The 17,721-nt window shown below is 44.9% G+C and overlaps 1 protein-coding gene across 1 annotated transcript in view; it reads left to right on the forward strand.

The window, feature by feature from the left end:
• CHRNA2 (cholinergic receptor nicotinic alpha 2 subunit) overlaps window positions 1-12,155 on the forward strand; it is a 33,293-nt gene extending 21,138 nt beyond the window's left edge. The window contains 3 exon segments of the mRNA XM_054972725.1: window positions 3,017-3,126; window positions 7,276-8,365; window positions 12,030-12,155. Coding sequence (XP_054828700.1) covers window positions 3,017-3,126; window positions 7,276-8,365; window positions 12,030-12,155 — 1,326 coding nt within the window.
• Window positions 12,156-17,721: the final 5,566 nt, after the last annotated feature.

Consider the following 17,721-nt stretch of genomic DNA (forward strand, 5'->3'; position numbering starts at 1 on the left):
CCATAGAGTAATTGACAAATCCTAGGGTGTCTCCCTGATGTCATGCCAACTATTTTTGCTGGAAACGTTGTCACATGGTGCTGGCTCTCACATACCCCGAACTGGTATTCATTTTTCTCCTTTTGGCTTTTCAAAAGCTGATGGGCAAAGACAGAAGACCTAGAAGAGACCCTAGGAGAGGTATTGTGGCTAAATGGAGCAGGAGACAAGGCTCCTCTGTCTTTCATAGCTGTGGAGAACTCAGGAGGGCTTTTGGCAGGGGTGCAGCTTGTCATGGCACAATGCTCCAAGGGTGAGAAAAGCCAAATTCCCTTGCTGATGCAAATATACAGATCTCATATTTTCAGATAATACCAGCAAGGAGGAAAAAACACACCGAAAGGTCTTCTGCAGGGGGGAAAGGGAATGAAATTTCCCCCCGGGAATAGAAAATAATCTGCTGTCCATGTGCTGAGCACAAGACTGATGTTCCAGGCTCCAGGTTTCCAAGAGGTGCACTTCAGGGAGCCTAAGCAGCACCTGCATAGGATCTGGGGGTAGATTATTTTGACTGGGAATTGCTATATTGACAGTGCAATCCTAAACAGAATTATACCCTTATTGAATTCCGAGAACGTAGAAGAGTGTAACTCTGCTTTGGATTGGTCTATGAGAATCCTAAAAACAAGGATGGTAGGGACTGGCCATAATAGCCCCTGGGAAAATTCCCGGTGGGCTGATGGCCTCCCCCCAACTGGGGCCAGTCCAACTCATGTGTTGTGTTTATGTGTTTATATGTTTTTATCGAATTATTTTATATATTATTTTAAATGCTGTTTTAATGTTCAAATATTTTCATGTTTGCCACCTTGGGTGCTCTATTTGGGTGGAAAGGCAGCATTAACATGTTTTAAATAAAATAAAAGTAAGAAGGGGGTAAAAAGGGGGTGCCTGGCCCAAGTTGGACATGCATAGCCTGAGGAAGGTGGCGCCTACCTGGGCAAGCTGCACATGGAGTATGAATGGACATGCTCAGAGCAAGTGAACCACACAGATAGACATACTCAGCCTGGCAGAGCTGCACAGAAAGATGCACCTGGCTTAGCGGAGCTACATGCAGTGCATAGATGGAGGCGCCTGGCCTGCACAAGGTGTGGGACTGGCCAGCTAGTAGTCTGGCTCTTTCTCCACCCTTCCCTCCTTCAAGGGGGCCAGGCCTTATTCCAGGGTTGTCTTTTCTTCCCAGTCTGTCTATGAACAGGGATGAATCTAGCAACGTACCCTGTTTGCTCTCCTGCATTTAATCACAGTATATCATGGATTAAAATGCCCTGTGCCCTCTCAAGTATACCTGCTGCTCGATGCCTCTTTGCACTTCCAAGCAACTTTTTCTAGGATTGCCTGAAAGTTGTATCTGCTACCTTTTTGAAGACTTCTTTTTGTAATCTCTGAGGGTTGGGGGGGGGTACATGGAGAGAAAGTGGCCCCCACAAGCCTTGGGTCTTATAATGTACAGCCATTTTTAGTCTGTGACTGGTAAGTGTAGCCACTACTGTGGCCCACTGTCCCCTAGGGTTGCCAACTCCAGCTTGGGAAACTCCTGGAGACTGGGGAGGTGCCTGGGGAGGAGGGGGCTGGGAAAAGGAGGGACCTCAGTGGGCATGTGAAGCCCTAAAGCCTGCCCTCTGCTGTGGGCACAAGATCCCCTATCCCAAGCTGCCCCCAGCTACTGCCCCCTAGCCTGGGGGGGGGAAGCAAGGGGGAACCATCGAATTGCATGCAGTCCTCCTGGGAGGCATGCACCCAAAATGGGCATGCACATTTCTGCATCGCTGGAAAATGACGTCAATTCTGTCGTGTGGAAGTGTCATGTTGCTCCAGGGGTGGATTCTCTTTATATAAGCCACAAATGCTAAGTATGGGGCCGATTTTTAGAGAATTAGACCACATTGTGACCCCTCACTTCTGCACTGTACCAGAAATGACATCATTTTCCAGCAACACGGGAGCATGCGAGAGAGAGAGAGAGAGAGAGAGAGAGAGAGAGAGAGAGAGAGAGAGAGAGAGGTAAGCACCTGCTGCCCACCCCATCCTCCAGTTTAGCCCCCAGGGCACCTGGCAACCCTGATCCTCTGAAGCTGCCATGTTCTTCAGGAAACTGATCTCTGTGGCCTGGAGATTCGTTGCCAATCCATGAGAACTCCAGGCCCCCCTTGAAGCTGACAACCCTATTGTCCCTGTCCCAATTTCTTAAAAAGCTTGGCATCAAAGCCACTAAAATGGTTTCATCTAATGCTGTTTACAAACTGGGAAAGCAAGAGCTTCAGGCTGCAGCCCTATGCACATTTACCTGCTGACAAAACTCACTGAGCAATTTGCATGATGCCAAGCAGGCTCTACATGAGCACTGTGGCTCATTCCCCAAACTTACACCAGCCATCAGACTCAACTGGGGGCCTGGATTGCAGGCCGTGAGGGGGAGAAGGGTGGGGAGGGCAGGGCGGCCGCCATGTTGCAGGAGGGGTGGGGAAGGATGGGGGGCCTGGGAGGCACTTCCGTGCACATCTGCTGCAGGACCTAGTCAGGTGAGCTGGCCCCCGCCCCTCAGCACTTGGCTTTCCTCTATTCTGCCTCTGATTGGCTGTCTCTTCCTCCTGCTTGGTTGTCTCTTCTCCAAATTGGTTGTCCCAAATCCAGAACTGTCCTTTAGATAGTTCGGGCAATTTAGAATGTTTCTAACCATTCCTTGCCCTCTCCTCAAAAGGTCCTGTTATTTATATATGCATTTATGGAATTTTTTATCATTATTGCTGCATTTTAACTTTTTTATATTTTAATGGTTGGAACATTCTGGGGAGCAAGGCTGAAAGTGCAGGGTAATAAATGCTTTCAATAAATTATCATAATAAAGTTGGTGGATTGTAACCTTGAGTCAAGGAGCATAGGACGAGGGAGCTGCCTTAGGGTAAATGCACCCAGAAAGTGTAGATGAATTGTCTGAATCCGTGACCATTTAGCATAGTTTCCTGACCACCAGGAGTGGAATGACTACAAGCTGCAGTGGAATCCAGCCGATTTCGACAATGTCACTTCAATCCGGGTGCCGTCTGAGATGATCTGGATCCCGGACATCGTACTTTATAACAAGTAGGTATCTTGAAAGTATATAGCAAGGTTGTGCCAATCAAAGGGGAAAATGTGACAGATAGAAAGTTCTCAGGTTCACCTCCCAGCATCTCCAATTAAAGGTTCTCAGGAACAAGTGCTGGGAAAGACCTCTTCCTGCTAAGATCTGGCAGAACCACTGCCAATCCAAGCAGACTACGCCATGCCCCATGGACAAATGGCATGATTTAACACAAAGCAATTTCTTATTTGTTTAAATATATTATACATTTCATATTTTAAACACTGCTTAAATGTTTTTTTCATTTTCCCTTCTGTCAACATGGCCCTGACCCACAGATTAAAGTATCCGCACATTTGGCCATGTTGAGAATTAGATATAGTGACATATATGTGTTTATATGTGAATGGCTTGTTTGCAAGAGATGTATACATCATCTTGTGTACATATTTCCATGTTCAGAAGAAGTGTACCCCTGCATATGACAATAATATAGGCTGGATATCTTCATGCCCTGATTGTGGGATTCCCAGAAGCATTCAGTCTGTCCACTGTTGAAAGCTGTATGCTAGGCATAATAGACTGCTGGTCTGTTCCAGCAGGGCTGTTCTTATGCTCTTGCATGTCACACAGAAATGGCCTTGAGCAAAGTCTGTGACCTTGCCTGCTCCATTTTTGTCTTCTGCTTTGAGTATATTTTTGGATATGAAGAATGCTCAAAAAAGGGAAACTGGAGAGGAAAAAACGGTCAAGTGTGCCACTGGCAACATCTAGTAAGTACCTTGCACGGTCACATTCTGTACAACAGTCACAAGAGACAGAGTATCACATTTTGTGGGGGGAATACCTGAAAAAGCTGCCTTGAGGAAAGAGCAATGCATAGACTTAGCAAATGAGCGCCTAGTTGGACCATTTCTTCTGCAGGGCAATTAGTGAAGGGAACTCCAGGACCAAAATCTAGTGGTATTTTTGTTGCTTCTTTTCTTCCTTTCTTGTACTTTTGCTGCCATCAAGTGGTACACATGGGTAATTAAAATATTTATCCAGTTCTCGATTGGGGAGGGGCCATGGCTCAGTGGTAGAGCATCTGCGCGGCATGCAGAAGGTCTGAGGTTCAATCTCAGGTGCATCCAGCTAAAAGGACCAGGTGTAAGTGATATGAAAGACCTTTACCTGAGACTCTAGAGAGCTGTTGCCAGTCTGAGTAGATAATACTAACCTTGATGGACCAAGGGACTAGTTCAGTATAAGGCAGCTTCTCATGTGTCTATAGATTCAAAAACAAGAACAAAATCTGAGTCATACCTTTTATTAGGACCAATGATTGTATTGTGGCTCAGCTGTTCAAGTACACTGTGGATAATAAGGACATTTAACAAACTCATTTAAGCTGGAAAAAGGGGCAAGACAGGGCCACCTACTATCTCCCTTTCTGTTTAATCTATATTTAACCGATTTAGCATCAAATTTTGATGATCAATGCCATCTACTCAAATTAGCCAAGACTAGTGTCCCTGTCTTGCTTTTTTGCCTCGCACCAGGGTTAGTCTGCAGAGGCCTTGCAAATTTTTTTCTACTGTTGTCTGCGCGAGAGTCTGGTGATATTAACTACTAGAAATCTAAGATCTTAGTTTTCACCAAAAGTAGGAGATGATCTCCATTATATTGGTCAATCAATGGGTTTCATATTGAGCAAGTAGGACCTTCTCTTATTTGGGGATTCTGTTTTCGGCCGACTTATCTTGGATCCCCCAATTTAGAATGACATTTAAATAGCAAAACTCTGTGCAAACACTATAAACAGGTTCTTCTATACTAAGTGGAGGGGAGCACATTCCTGGAGCTCTGCAGGCCTTTAACTTGAAAACAGTTCCCCTAATTCTTTTCGGTTCAGCTACTTGGATTAAAGTCGTATCTGACAATATTGATCAACCCCTTGGCTCAGTTTCTAAGAAAATTGTCGAATGTACTCCAGTGTGTCTCAAATGTTGCATTGTGGGCAGAATTTGGCCAAACAGCTTTGGAAGCCAGAACATGGGTCCCTGCCCTCAAATTGAGATTAAAACTGTTTTATTTTAGTTTTTGGGGTTTTTTTTTTGCTGAGGATGGCCTATTGGCTGCCTTGAAATGGGACACTTTCAAATCAGTTTGGATGAAAGCTTTGGATGCAAAACTGTCATTAGTTGGTATGACAACTAGTCTTATTTCTGATATGGACAAATCAAAAGCTTTCTCTTTAATTAAAAAGTATGTTTTAGAAATTGATCGTGGAAGTTTGACGTTTAGAGCTCAACCTGTCTGTTCCCTCTTGTTCTCTAGCATCACTCCTCCAAAATCTTTACACCGCCCCCATATGTATTATTTAACCATTCTACTTTATTGTAGAGCTTTTTTATTTGCGAGATTGAATATTATACATTCTATGGTTTTAGAGGGAAGAGTTTTGAATACGCTTTATTCTGACAGAATTTGCCCCTGCAGTCTCAATAGGAGTGATACATGCTTACATGTCCTGTCCTGCTTGAATGCATTTGTATGAGAAAATCAGAGACTACTATATTTAGCCACTTACTGCTGATCAGTCATCTCCCTATACCCCAGAAACACTGTTTTATTTGTTGAGAGATAATGATCCTAAGACTACTTTGACCATAGCAAAATTTGTCTCAGTCCTTCTATCCCTTGCATCCAAAAAAATGATGAAAAGGAACTTTCAGCTGCTCAAGTTTTGTTAATTGATCAGCTTCTAAGGAAAGGAAAGGAAAGGAAAGGAAAGGAAAGGAAAGGAAAGGAAAGGAAAGGAAAGGAAAGGAAAGGAAAGGAAGCTCCATATCACCTCCATGTTAACTGTGGATTTGGAGCAATTTTCCCCTTAATATGTGAGAGCCCCGCCATGGCACAGAGTGGTAAGCTGCAGTACTGCAGCCCAAGCTCTGCCCACGACCTGAGTTCAATCTTGGTGGAAGCCAGCTCAGGGTTGACTCAGCCTTCCATCCTTCCAAGGTTGGTAAAATGAGAACCCAGTTTCCTTGGAGTAAAGTGTAGGTGACTGGGGAAGGCAATGGCAAACCACCCCATAACAAAAGTGCATTACCTGCCTTCTAGCAATACCCTGGTTGAAGTGAGGGAGAAATAATGCTAGGTTTATGGGGCTTAAAACTTTAATACAGTCTAAATATACAGGCTGGAGAAGTTTTTAAATATGAATTTGTGTCATGCTTATTTGTGAAAAGCAAAAAAAACATGTTTTGGTGCAAATATTCATGAATCTGCCTGCTTATCAAACTTCACAAGAAACTTGTCAAATGAGTTCTCAGATTACTGTCTTTCATTTGGGCTCAGACTTCTCTAATTGGAGGCAGAATCAACCATGCCGAGAGGTGAAACACTAAGACTGGTATAACTAAGTTACTTTTCTTCTTGTACCACAAAGTGTTTGTAAATCCTTCCTGTTTTGTTTAATTCACGCATTTGGAGAGGATACTGCTTACACTTTTAGATGAGTAATTAATAGAGACCTTAGCAACAGGCCATATGTACTGCCGATGGAATCTTCTTCCCAATCTGATTTTGATCGGTTTATCATTTTCTTTTGAGTAAACTTTTCAATCAGTTGTGTATCTATCTTGTAGTGGTTCCTACTAATCCAAAATCTCAGAGGGATTTTGAATGGAGCAGTGTCATAAAGGTTGAGAGAAATCCAGATTATGTTGAGCAGAACTAAGTGGATGGAAAAGGAAGAAAGGGTGGCTTTGTCCCCTCCCTCTTCCTATTGCCTCCTCCCAACGCATATAACTCTCCATTCACATATGTCCCACAACTACAGGAACAAACTTTCCCAGAGCTAGAAAAGACTGCTAGGGGAAGAGAAATGCAGGAAAGATCCATGACTGTCAATATCTTCCACTGATGGATTGCTGGATCCAACCCATTAACTTCTATGGCTTGCACAGCTTACCTGCTTGTTATAAAACATGCACATTTTTTTCTTTCCTTGCTGTACTTACACCTGTCATTATAGGAGACTGTGTTATGCATCTGAGGAAGTCGTTTCTAGTCTTAAAAGCCTTATGCCACCATAACTCTGTAGGCTTGGAATGACATCAAGTCTTTGGGTTTCTTTACAGCCACATCCTGTCCTCCCCTAACATTCTGCCTCTTTATTTTAGTGCAGATGGGGAATTTGCAGTAACTCACATGACCAAGGCACACCTCTTCTCTAATGGCAGTGTGAAGTGGGTACCGCCAGCTATCTACAAGAGCTCCTGCAGTATCGATGTCACCTTCTTCCCCTTTGACCAGCAGAACTGCAAAATGAAGTTCGGCTCATGGACCTACGACAAGGCCAAGATTGACCTGGAGAGCATGGAACGCCATGTAGATCTGAAAGACTACTGGGAAAGTGGGGAGTGGGCCATTATCAATGCCGTGGGCACCTACAACACCAAGAAGTATGACTGCTGTACTGAGATCTATCCCGACATCACGTACAGTTTCATTATCCGCCGGTTGCCGCTCTTCTACACCATCAACCTCATTATACCCTGCCTCCTCATTTCCTGCTTGACCGTGCTGGTTTTTTACCTACCCTCTGACTGCGGTGAGAAGATCACCCTCTGCATCTCCGTCCTGCTATCCCTCACTGTCTTCCTCCTTCTCATCACTGAAATCATCCCGTCCACCTCTCTGGTCATCCCATTGATAGGGGAGTATTTGCTCTTCACCATGATCTTTGTCACCCTCTCCATCGTCATCACTGTCTTTGTACTCAATGTCCACCACCGCTCGCCCAGCACCCACAAGATGCCACGATGGGTCCGAACCGTCTTCCTGAATTTCATCCCCCGCTGGCTCTTCATGAAACGACCACCGGTGTTTGCCCCAGGACTCAGGGTGGCCAGCGAGGAGGTGATCGGGCAGTACGACATGCCTCCTGCCAATCTTAGCACATCCCGGTGTTGGCTGGAGACAGATGTTGATGATAAGTGGGACGATGAAGAGGATAGCAATGAAGAGGGGATGCATGCCAGCCGGCTGCCCCTCCAGGCCACTTGTCATCACCACTGCCTCCATTACCGCTACACCTGCGCCCGTCACCTGGGAAGGGGGTTTGTGGAAGTGGTGCAGCGCCCAGCCCCCAAAACAGAGAACCGGCCATCATCCGAGCAGGAACTGCAGCTCTCTCCGAGTATACTGAAGGCCCTGGAAGGGGTCCATTACATTGCCAACCACCTCCGGGCTGAGGATGCCGACTTTTCGGTGAGTCACTGCCTTTCAGAATTGCCTCACTGGATTGGACTCATGGTCCATCTGGGCCAACATTTTGTTCCCAACAGAGACCAGCCAAATGTCTCCAGAACCATTCAATCATAACATGATGGAAATGTTTACCCTCTGTTGCTGGTTCCCACCATCTGAGACTCTAGAGGTGTATTGCCTTTGCCAGTGATAAAGAGCAGTCAGTAGGCTTATCCTTTAAGAACTTGTCTAATCTTTAGAATTTGAAGGGTAGTTTATAAAAGAGTGTAAGGTATGGAAACAACAGGTGATCATGAGTGGAAAGGAAGGAGCAAGATGGCCGTGGGTCAGGGGTTGAGCCTCTGCTTTGCATGCTGAAGCCTCCAGGTTCAATCACCGGCATCTCCCATTAAAAGAATCAGGTAGAAGGTGGTATTAAAGCCCTTGGCCTGAGACCATGGAGAACCGCAACAAATCAGGGTAGACAATACTGACCTTGATAGGACAGTGGTTTGACTCAGCATAAGGCAGATTCAGGTGTGGTCCAGAAGGGATGTAGGTGGAAAGAGATCAAGCAACAAGAGATAGCCATTATTACCCTGCAGTTGCATCTGGCCAGCTGCTCTTGGACTCTGGACTAGATGGAATCTTGAATTTTCCAGCAAAGTAATTCCTACAAGCCCTGACATGGATAGCCCAGGCAAGCCTGATCTCATCAGATCTCGGAAGCTAAGGGTCGGCCTTAGTTAGTAATTGGATGGGAGACCTTCAGGGAAGACCAGGGTCACTAAGCAAAGGCAGTCATCAGCAAACCACCTCTGTTAGTCCCTTGCCATGAAAATCCCACCAGGGGTTGCCATAAATTGGTTATGACTTGATGGCACTTTCTACCACCAGTTCCTACAAACATAAATAACTGCTTTACACAGAGTCAGAATACTGGCCCAGTCCTGTCTGCCCTAACTAGTAGTGGCTTTCCACATTCTTCCCCAGATCCTCCCTGAGATCTTAACTGGAGATGCTAAAGATTGAACTCAGACCCCTTTCATGCAGAATATGAGTCCTGGGCGGTCCCCTACATTCAGAAAAAATATTATGTAGCAGGGGAAAGACTTTTCCAAGAGTATACAAATATATGTACCAGAAGCCCGCACTTCCTGTGATCCTCCCAATATGCTTGATTGCCATTTTGTCTGAAACCGGCACAGCACGTATCATATGAAATAGCAACTGCAGGTATAGGGAGGATTGCAGATGGCACCTGCTCCCCATACACACAGTCGGATACCCCCAGAAACTATCTAAAGAGAGGCAGATTACTGAATTCTTATAGCACATGGCATGGATCCAGCATATGGGCTTAAAAAGATAGGTGGCACGATTGTAATGACAGACTGTCACAAGGGATATTTTGCAACTGACCAAGGAAGAGAGAATTTTTGCTCAGAGTAAGACGTCAGTGGTACCTTCTTTACCCATCAGATTGACAAAAAAGGCCCCTGTTAGTTAGTGTGTTTTCATGTCTGCATGCCTGGATGGTGTGTAGGCATATCCCTGCAGTTTTCAGCACAGCAGTTCAGACCTTGTGTGGATGTTGCATAATAAACTGCATGCAATTTTTATTTTATGCACTCCCGAACGTCCGTCCTCTGCTGTATTGGTGCTAGGGCCTAAGGGCAGGGAACAGGATGGCAGGGAAAGATGCAGCACTGCAACAGATATAATCCAGATTGTCTGGCAGTTTGTTCTCTAAGGAACAGTTTAAGGAATTTGAGGGCAGGAGGGAGAAGGCAGGAACTCACTCCACTTGTAGTTCTTGATTACTCCACTATTACTTGATTACCCCACTATGTCCTCTTGATTAGCTTTGGACCTTTCATGTGTTAGAGTCCTTGTCTGGATCAGTGGGGGCACCTGACTTGTGGAATGCCTTTCCCCTTGAGGCCCACCTGGCACCTACACTGCTTTCTTCTGGGCACCAAGCCAAAATGTTCCTATTTATCCAGGCTTTTAATGAAGGGACCAACTTTTCAACATCATTTTATAGTCTGTATGTCACCTGAGAAATGCTTAAGACCCATTTTAAGCTGTTTTGTGTTTATATTATTTTTATATAGGCTGAATCCACACACCCGCAGAGCATCCCAGCGTTGCGCTAAATGTTCACTAAACACCCGGAAGTGTAGCATCTTTCTAGCGCGATTCAGAAATCGCGCTAGAAAGATGCTACACTTCTGGGGGTTTAGCGAACGTTTAGCGCAACACTGGGACGCTCCGCAGGTGTGTGGATTCAGCCATGGTGCTTGTTTTAAAAAGTGGGTTCTAATAACTTTTATGATCTTTTATTTTTTTAAATTATGTTTTAATGATGTTTTATTTTGTAAGCTGCCTTGGCTGGGCCTTCTAACCCTGTCAGCTGTTCCCATGGCTGCTCAGCTAAGGAGGAGGAGAAAAATGGGGGGATGGGATTGCCAGCACTGTGGTGACATCACGTCCAGCATGACTGGAAGTGAAGTCATTGTGTTGCAACTGCTGAGATGATGTTACTTCCAGTTGTGCTGGAAGTGACATCATCATGTTGCCAGCAATATCAGTACATTTCCAGTGAGGAAGGGCTGGTTGCCAGCCTCATGCTTGCAAGTTGCAACCCTATACCTCAGGCAGCTCCTCAGAGAGGCAGCATAGAAATTTTCAAAATAAATATAAGCAGGCATAATTTGGGCCTAGTTCTCCATGGGATGGTAAAGCCTGTACCTCTTTGCCCTGCAGATGAAGTCTTATGTATCTGAATACTAAATCCATGCGCCACACTTAGACTAATAACATGTACGGGTAAAAGCTAGATTAGAACTTTGCTCATTTTTGATGGGGAGAGATTTTTTTGGTATGGAGGAGCTTAATCCTGTCAGCTCCCATTTGAAGACTGAGGGCCAAACAACACAGCATGTGTGCATCCTAGGGTTGATGGGGATGGCCTGACAACCAGATGGAGACCGGGAGTGGTGGTGGACATAAGCAGGCAGCTGTTGGAGATAACATGATACCACTTCTGGGGGAAACCTGGAAGTGATGTCACACCTCTCTGGGGAATGCCAGAAACAATGGTAAAACCATAGAGTTTCAGGTGATTCCTAGAGAGTACTTCTGAGACTTTTCCCAGAACTGATGTTACATTGTCAGCTTGATGGCCATTTAAAAATTATTTTTCTCCCACGGCTGCTCAGAATGGGGCAGCAGGAAGCAGGAGCCAAGGGATCCTCCACCTCTGGTAGGGCCCGGTCTGGTGCATCTCTATAAAGCAGCTTGGTGGAGGCAGCAATTTAAATTACAATAAGGACTTGGCAAGATCTAGGCCGTTTCCAGACTGCTTACCTACCCTCAGAGCAACCTGGAACGACTCGCAAAAAAAGCAGAAGATCGCATTTTCTCACGCGAGATTTGCGTGATGTTGCGCAAATCTCGTATGCGAAAACACGATCTTCCGCATTTTTTGCGCGATGCTCCGGGTCGTTTCGAGGGAAGGTAAGCCATGTGGAAATGGCCATTGGTTGAGTCCTGCCCTTGGAAGTGTTTCTTTCTAGGTAATACCACCTCTGAGGGAAATAGGTCCAGGAGAGCAGAAAATTTTGGGGAGGTCTCCTGTTTCCACAGCCTTGACAACACATGAGTTCTCATACATTCCCAGGTGAAGGAAGACTGGAAATACGTTGCAATGGTGATAGACCGCATCTTCCTCTGGATGTTCATAATCGTCTGCTTGCTGGGGACGATCGGACTTTTCCTCCCACCTTTCCTGGCTGGTATGATCTAGCATCCGCGTAGCTGAGGAGCAATCCACTTCTTCCCAGATGGTAACACCAGGGTATCCACAATAGCTGTCACACAAACTTCTCCTGCCTGAGGCTCCCACAAAGCTGTTCTCATCCAGATATGAGAGGATTACAGACCAGAAGCATCTCTTACCTGAGGCTCCTTACCTGGAGCTGGATCCTTTCTCAGCTTGTGGAGCCAGGATTTTTAAAAAATTGTAACAATAATAGTGACTGGAGACTTGAATTTTCTTTGGAATTTAAACTGTGGTAGTAGGGTAAAGATAGCTTGCTACAGCAGCCAGTGGTGTGGGGAGGGGAAATTTGCAAACTGGCAAAGAGTTTCAGCTTGCTAAGAAAAGCTTTTGTGAACTGCTGCTGATTATGTATGTATGTACTTATTTAATAAGTATTTTTTTTAAATTCTGCCCTTCCTCCAGAGAGCACAGGGCAGTGTATATAATTCTCTCTTCCACTAGTTTATCCTTTGGGCAACTCTGCAAGGTAATTTCAGCTGACAAAATGTGACTGGCCCAAGGTCACTCACAGCCTTCCATGGCAGAGTGAGGATATGAACTTGGGTCTCCCGCATGGCGATCATTCTCCTTGTGCTGCACTGGGAGCAGAGAGGCCTTTCCAGCAGCAATGAAGCAGCCACTTGCTCCATATCTCCAGCAATCCTGAGAATGAAGCCCATTCTTATCTGCCTAGATCTGCACCATCGTCTGCATAGCCCCGTCCAAGGTTCTGTTTCCTGGTTACGGAATGCTGGGAACCAGTATGTATATCTTCAGCCCATCTCATCCACTCCCTTATCTTTTGGTGTGGCAGTAAAACAAGTTCTGCTGATTGCAGGACTGGAGCCACGTAGGAAGAGCTTTGATCTACACTATGAAAAGTCCCATGGGAATCCGCTGGAAGGCCCCCCTTGTTAAACAACTTTGTGCTGCCCAAGGAAAAGCAGGATAAGGCTTGTACTCTCCGTATATACAGAGAGGCAAATCTCACTTCTCATATTTGGCCAATTGCTGCCTACACTGTTTTACTCTGTTCTCAGCAGCCCTAAGGCTACCCAACATTCTTTTTTAAAAGCTGAGATCCATCCCAAGTACTGAAAACCGAACAAACATGTGTGTTTATGGAACACTGAAGCCTCTGGTTACGAGCAATTGTGGATTCCAAATGACACAGAAGCATTTTGAAGAATGAAAAAAGATGTCTGCTTTGAATTAGAAAAAAGAACGATTTGCATATATATAAGTGCTGTGCTTAATTTTCTTGAGGTTACATGCTATGAAAGTTGCCAGTGGGTGGAGGGCATAACTCAGGGAGGAAAACTCATTTTCCCGTTCACACGCTTGTCCGACTGCGGGCTTGCAACTATCATCCTCCTGATCAGTTGCTGGTGTTCAGGACTAGAGAAGAGGGAGCTTGGTCCCATTGCTATGCCAGCAGGGTCGGCATCCCCTTTGCATGGTGGTATACATCAAAAGGAACATGCCACTGAAAATAATGCAAAGTTTAGATACATATCAGAATGTGGATCCTTCCTTTGCTTTTCCTTTCCTTCTGTGGGATACTGCTTCCTCTATGCAAGGGGGTGTTGGTCTGGCTGCCTTTTCTTTCTTGCACGTCCCGCCCCCCCATTGTTTTGCATCAAAGGGTTCATAACAATTGCTGAAATGAATGGCTCAAAAAGGTTTGTGGAACAGGCTCCATGTTTTCACTTAGCCCTAATAAATATCTCATGGAGGTAGCAGTGGGAAGGTAGCCACTATTCCTGACCACCTGTGGGTTATTGTTTTTTCTTATCTGCCTAGTACATTTCTGTTCTATCCCAAGGAGCTCCGGGTAAGATACATTATTCTCTGTTCCCCATTTTTTCCTTAGGTCGCCCACAGACTTTGATGGCAGATTGAGGATTTGGTCCTACATCTCCCAGCTCCTAGTCCAACATCCTAACCCCACTTTACACTGCCGAGGTTCCCTTTTCCTGGTCTTGCAGACAGATTTTCTCAGATGGTTGTCCTTTATATGGTTTGTCATCATTTTTGCCATCACAATCCCGTGACGTTGGTTCAAAAAGATAGCAGCCGAGGGAATTGCCAGGTTGCTGAGCACGAGGTTGATTTGCAAACAAATACTTGTCCACATAGAACAGCACGGAGAATTTATAATACTGAAACACCCCCTCCCCCGATATTTATAAAATGTTGCAGTTGTTAAAAAATAATGTCTTTTCAGATCTACTCCTCCATCTGCAGAATAATTACATCTGATTTCTGTGGTAATTTCCATAGCAACTGCTTTGCTTCTGTTATCCAACTGGTACCATTCAACTCTTTTTTTTCTCATGGTGCATACTGGGAATTATTTTCTCTAATGCAGTGAATTCAAGAGACCGATGTATTTCATAGGGAGGACCAGAAGTAGTTGCTCCTCAACCTGGTACTTTTAACACCCTGGCATCCTTCCGATTTTTGGAACTATGGAAGAACTATTAACCTGAACCTAATTCCAAAACAAACATGGAGTGCTGATGATGTGACAGACGGAATGTACCTCTTGCTCTTGGCTGATCAGTGTTGAGGTGTGCATGCACTCATGCACATCCTGCTGTGGCCATTGGCGTTACTGGGTTTTGGCAGACCAGAGATGCATGGTACATACTTTGTGCTTGGACAGGGATAGCAGTGCCCAAAGCTTGCTGTTTACATCATTGCCTTGCACCACCACTGGGCAATGCTAGCCGCTCTTCAGGCATGGCACATGTCCTCCATGCAGATCCAGCCCACTCCTGCCTCTGCTGCCACCAAGAAACTCTCTCTGGTAGTGACAGGGCCCTTTTCCTCCCTCTCTCTGAGTCTTTCTACACGAGACATCTGACACATGAAGAACATGTGTCAGGAGATGCAATGGTAGTCAGTAAAGGTAGTTTAAAAAGACAGAGCCAGTGGCAGGCTTTGCTATACACTGGAGCTGTGCGAAGTGGCTGTGAAATGCCAGAAGGAAAAATTCAGCCCATTATAACCTCTCTAGGTCCAAGCCCAGCTCTGGAAGGCAACTCCAGCACATTCCCATTTCTCGCTGCCCTCTAGTTGCAATCCTACAGTTTTAGACCAGAGAGGTGAAATTGACAGAGCTTTTGGGAAGGCAAAGATGAAATTAACAAACCATCTGAGGAGCCATCTCTGCCAGCTGTCTTTTTAAACTATGCTTCCCAGATAACATTGTGTCTCCCTACATTTGACGAACACACGCAAGGCATCTCATGTAGAGAGGCTCTCTGTCGTTGCTCTGCATTAATGGCGGAGTAGTGCATTCACACAACTTCTCAAGCACCTCCACGGCCTCCAAACTGCCACTGAGGTCCAGGCAGACTTTTAATGAATCCTTCCAGAGGTGGATCCATATGTAATATAACTGTGTAAATACTCTCTGATAAAAGGATGTTTCTGCTTAAGCTCCACACAGAAACCAGGCAGAGTACCCTACAGAGCACTCTGGGGAAACCAATCCCTTGGCAAATGATGTTTCCTTAACAAGAATGTTCCCTAAAGCAGGAGTGATGGCGATGAAGGTGACTATGACAGTATCTTTCCTGGTCAGTCATCTAAATAACCACACGGCACCCTTCAATATGACTCCTTCTACTCTAGTTTTCTTTCCATTGAATCCAGGGAACATTTGCTGCTTTTTCAGACTCTTTTTAGACCAAACATTTCTGACACCCTCGAAATCTTGCAGGATGAAGCATTTCAGGCAGGGATGAGGCATCTCTCCGTTTTCCTCCAGTGGCTATTTTAAAGGTCACTTATCCTGCATTTTTTATTTCCTTGTGAGAAATAGCTATGCCCTGCCTGTTATCGTTCCACAAATGTCTGAGGTTGAAATCTCAGAGGACTTCTTCAGAGACTAAATGAAAGATGTTTAATGACAAGGGTATATTTAGAAATGTAATGTGTGAATGTAAAAAACACACATTTGAAAATAAGTATATCATATGAGTAAACTTGTCCAAGGGCCAGAACTGGCTGCTATTGTGTAGAAGTGAACAACACTCAAGGGCAACTCAAGTTTTCTACTGTGTAAGAAAAGCTTTGGAATTTTTCCTCCTATCACTTTTTTCTCACTTCAGCAGAAGTACGTTAAGTTCAGATCCGAGAGGTGATGGAGATTAGACCAGCCTGGAAGTTAAAGCTTCTGCTCTGGATGCACATCATTCATGCTCTGTTGATTCTCCCACAGCAAAGTGAATCAATCAATACATCCAAACACAATTAAGATAAAATATACAAAGAGAAGAATCTTGTCATTTCTTCAATGGGTTCAAAATGTAAAAAACACACACACAAAGGCAGTAAGGAAGCTGTTGCATCATAAAACAGTCAGGCCCTGTTGAAAGAAAATAAATAATAACAAGAATAATACTATTTAGTATCTTTATAGTGCTTTCATCATTCAAAACACTTCGTCCACATTATCTTGTTGAAATACTTGCTAGAGTCCTATAAGGTTGGCCAATATTGTAAAAAGGGGAGGCTGAGCCCGAGAAGACTTTCTAAGGCTACCTAGTGGAACTTTTGCGGCTGTAAGATTTGAGCCGTACCACTGAGTTCAGAGGAATTTTCTCCCATGTGACTATATGTAATCTTAGGAATGCTTAACAACACATGAAGCTTTATAACAAAGATAGCAAACTCCAAGTTGTGAAATTCCTGGAGATTTCAGGGTGGAGCCTGGAAAGGGCAGGGTTTGGGAGGGGAGGGACCTCAGCAGGGTACAATCCAAAGCAGCCGTTTTCTCCAGGGAAACTAATCTTTGCCATCTGGAGATCAGTTATAATTCTTGGAGGTTCCCAGGCCCCATCTGAAAGTCGACAACTTTGTTTGTAACCAGGTGTGTCAAGCCTTGTTTCATCTCCTCCAACTGGCAGCAAAGCACCAGAGATCTTTCCCAATACTTGCTTTCTGCAATCTTTTTAATGGGAAATTGAATTTTGGGCTTCTGGTGTGCAAAACATATGCTCTACTATGCAGCTATGAGCCTTTCCTGTGTGAAGCCGGACAGGCTGGGCACTGAACCCAGGACCTTCCTCATGCAAATCATGGTTTCTCACACTAAGCTACATTCTCTCAGAGCCGGACTAGTGGGGTTTGATTCCCCACTCCTCCGCTTGAAGCCAGCTGGGTGACCCTGGGTCAGTCACAGCTTCTCAGAGCTCTCTCAGCTCCACCTACCTCACAGGATGATTGTTGTGAGGATAATAATAACATACTTTGTAAACCATTCTGAGTAGGTGTTAAGCTGTCCTGAAGGGTGGTATATAAATCGAATGTTATTATAGAACCAGGGAGGCCATGAAGCCCTTTCAGGTCACAGTCTGTTTTTTCCTAACTTACCTCACAGGATGATTCCTTCTCCCACAGGGAAGTGAACAGACACTTTTGTGAGGATACAATGGAAGGGCGGAACCATAAATATGTAAGTATGTATGCTAACAAGACTGTGTCAAGAAGCACTTTTAATCCTCAACAAAGAAAAGAGATCAACCAGAGAATTGGGTAC

Source organism: Eublepharis macularius, chromosome 1 (genome assembly GCF_028583425.1).
Source record: "Eublepharis macularius isolate TG4126 chromosome 1, MPM_Emac_v1.0, whole genome shotgun sequence".
Taxonomy (NCBI): domain Eukaryota; kingdom Metazoa; phylum Chordata; class Lepidosauria; order Squamata; family Eublepharidae; genus Eublepharis; species Eublepharis macularius.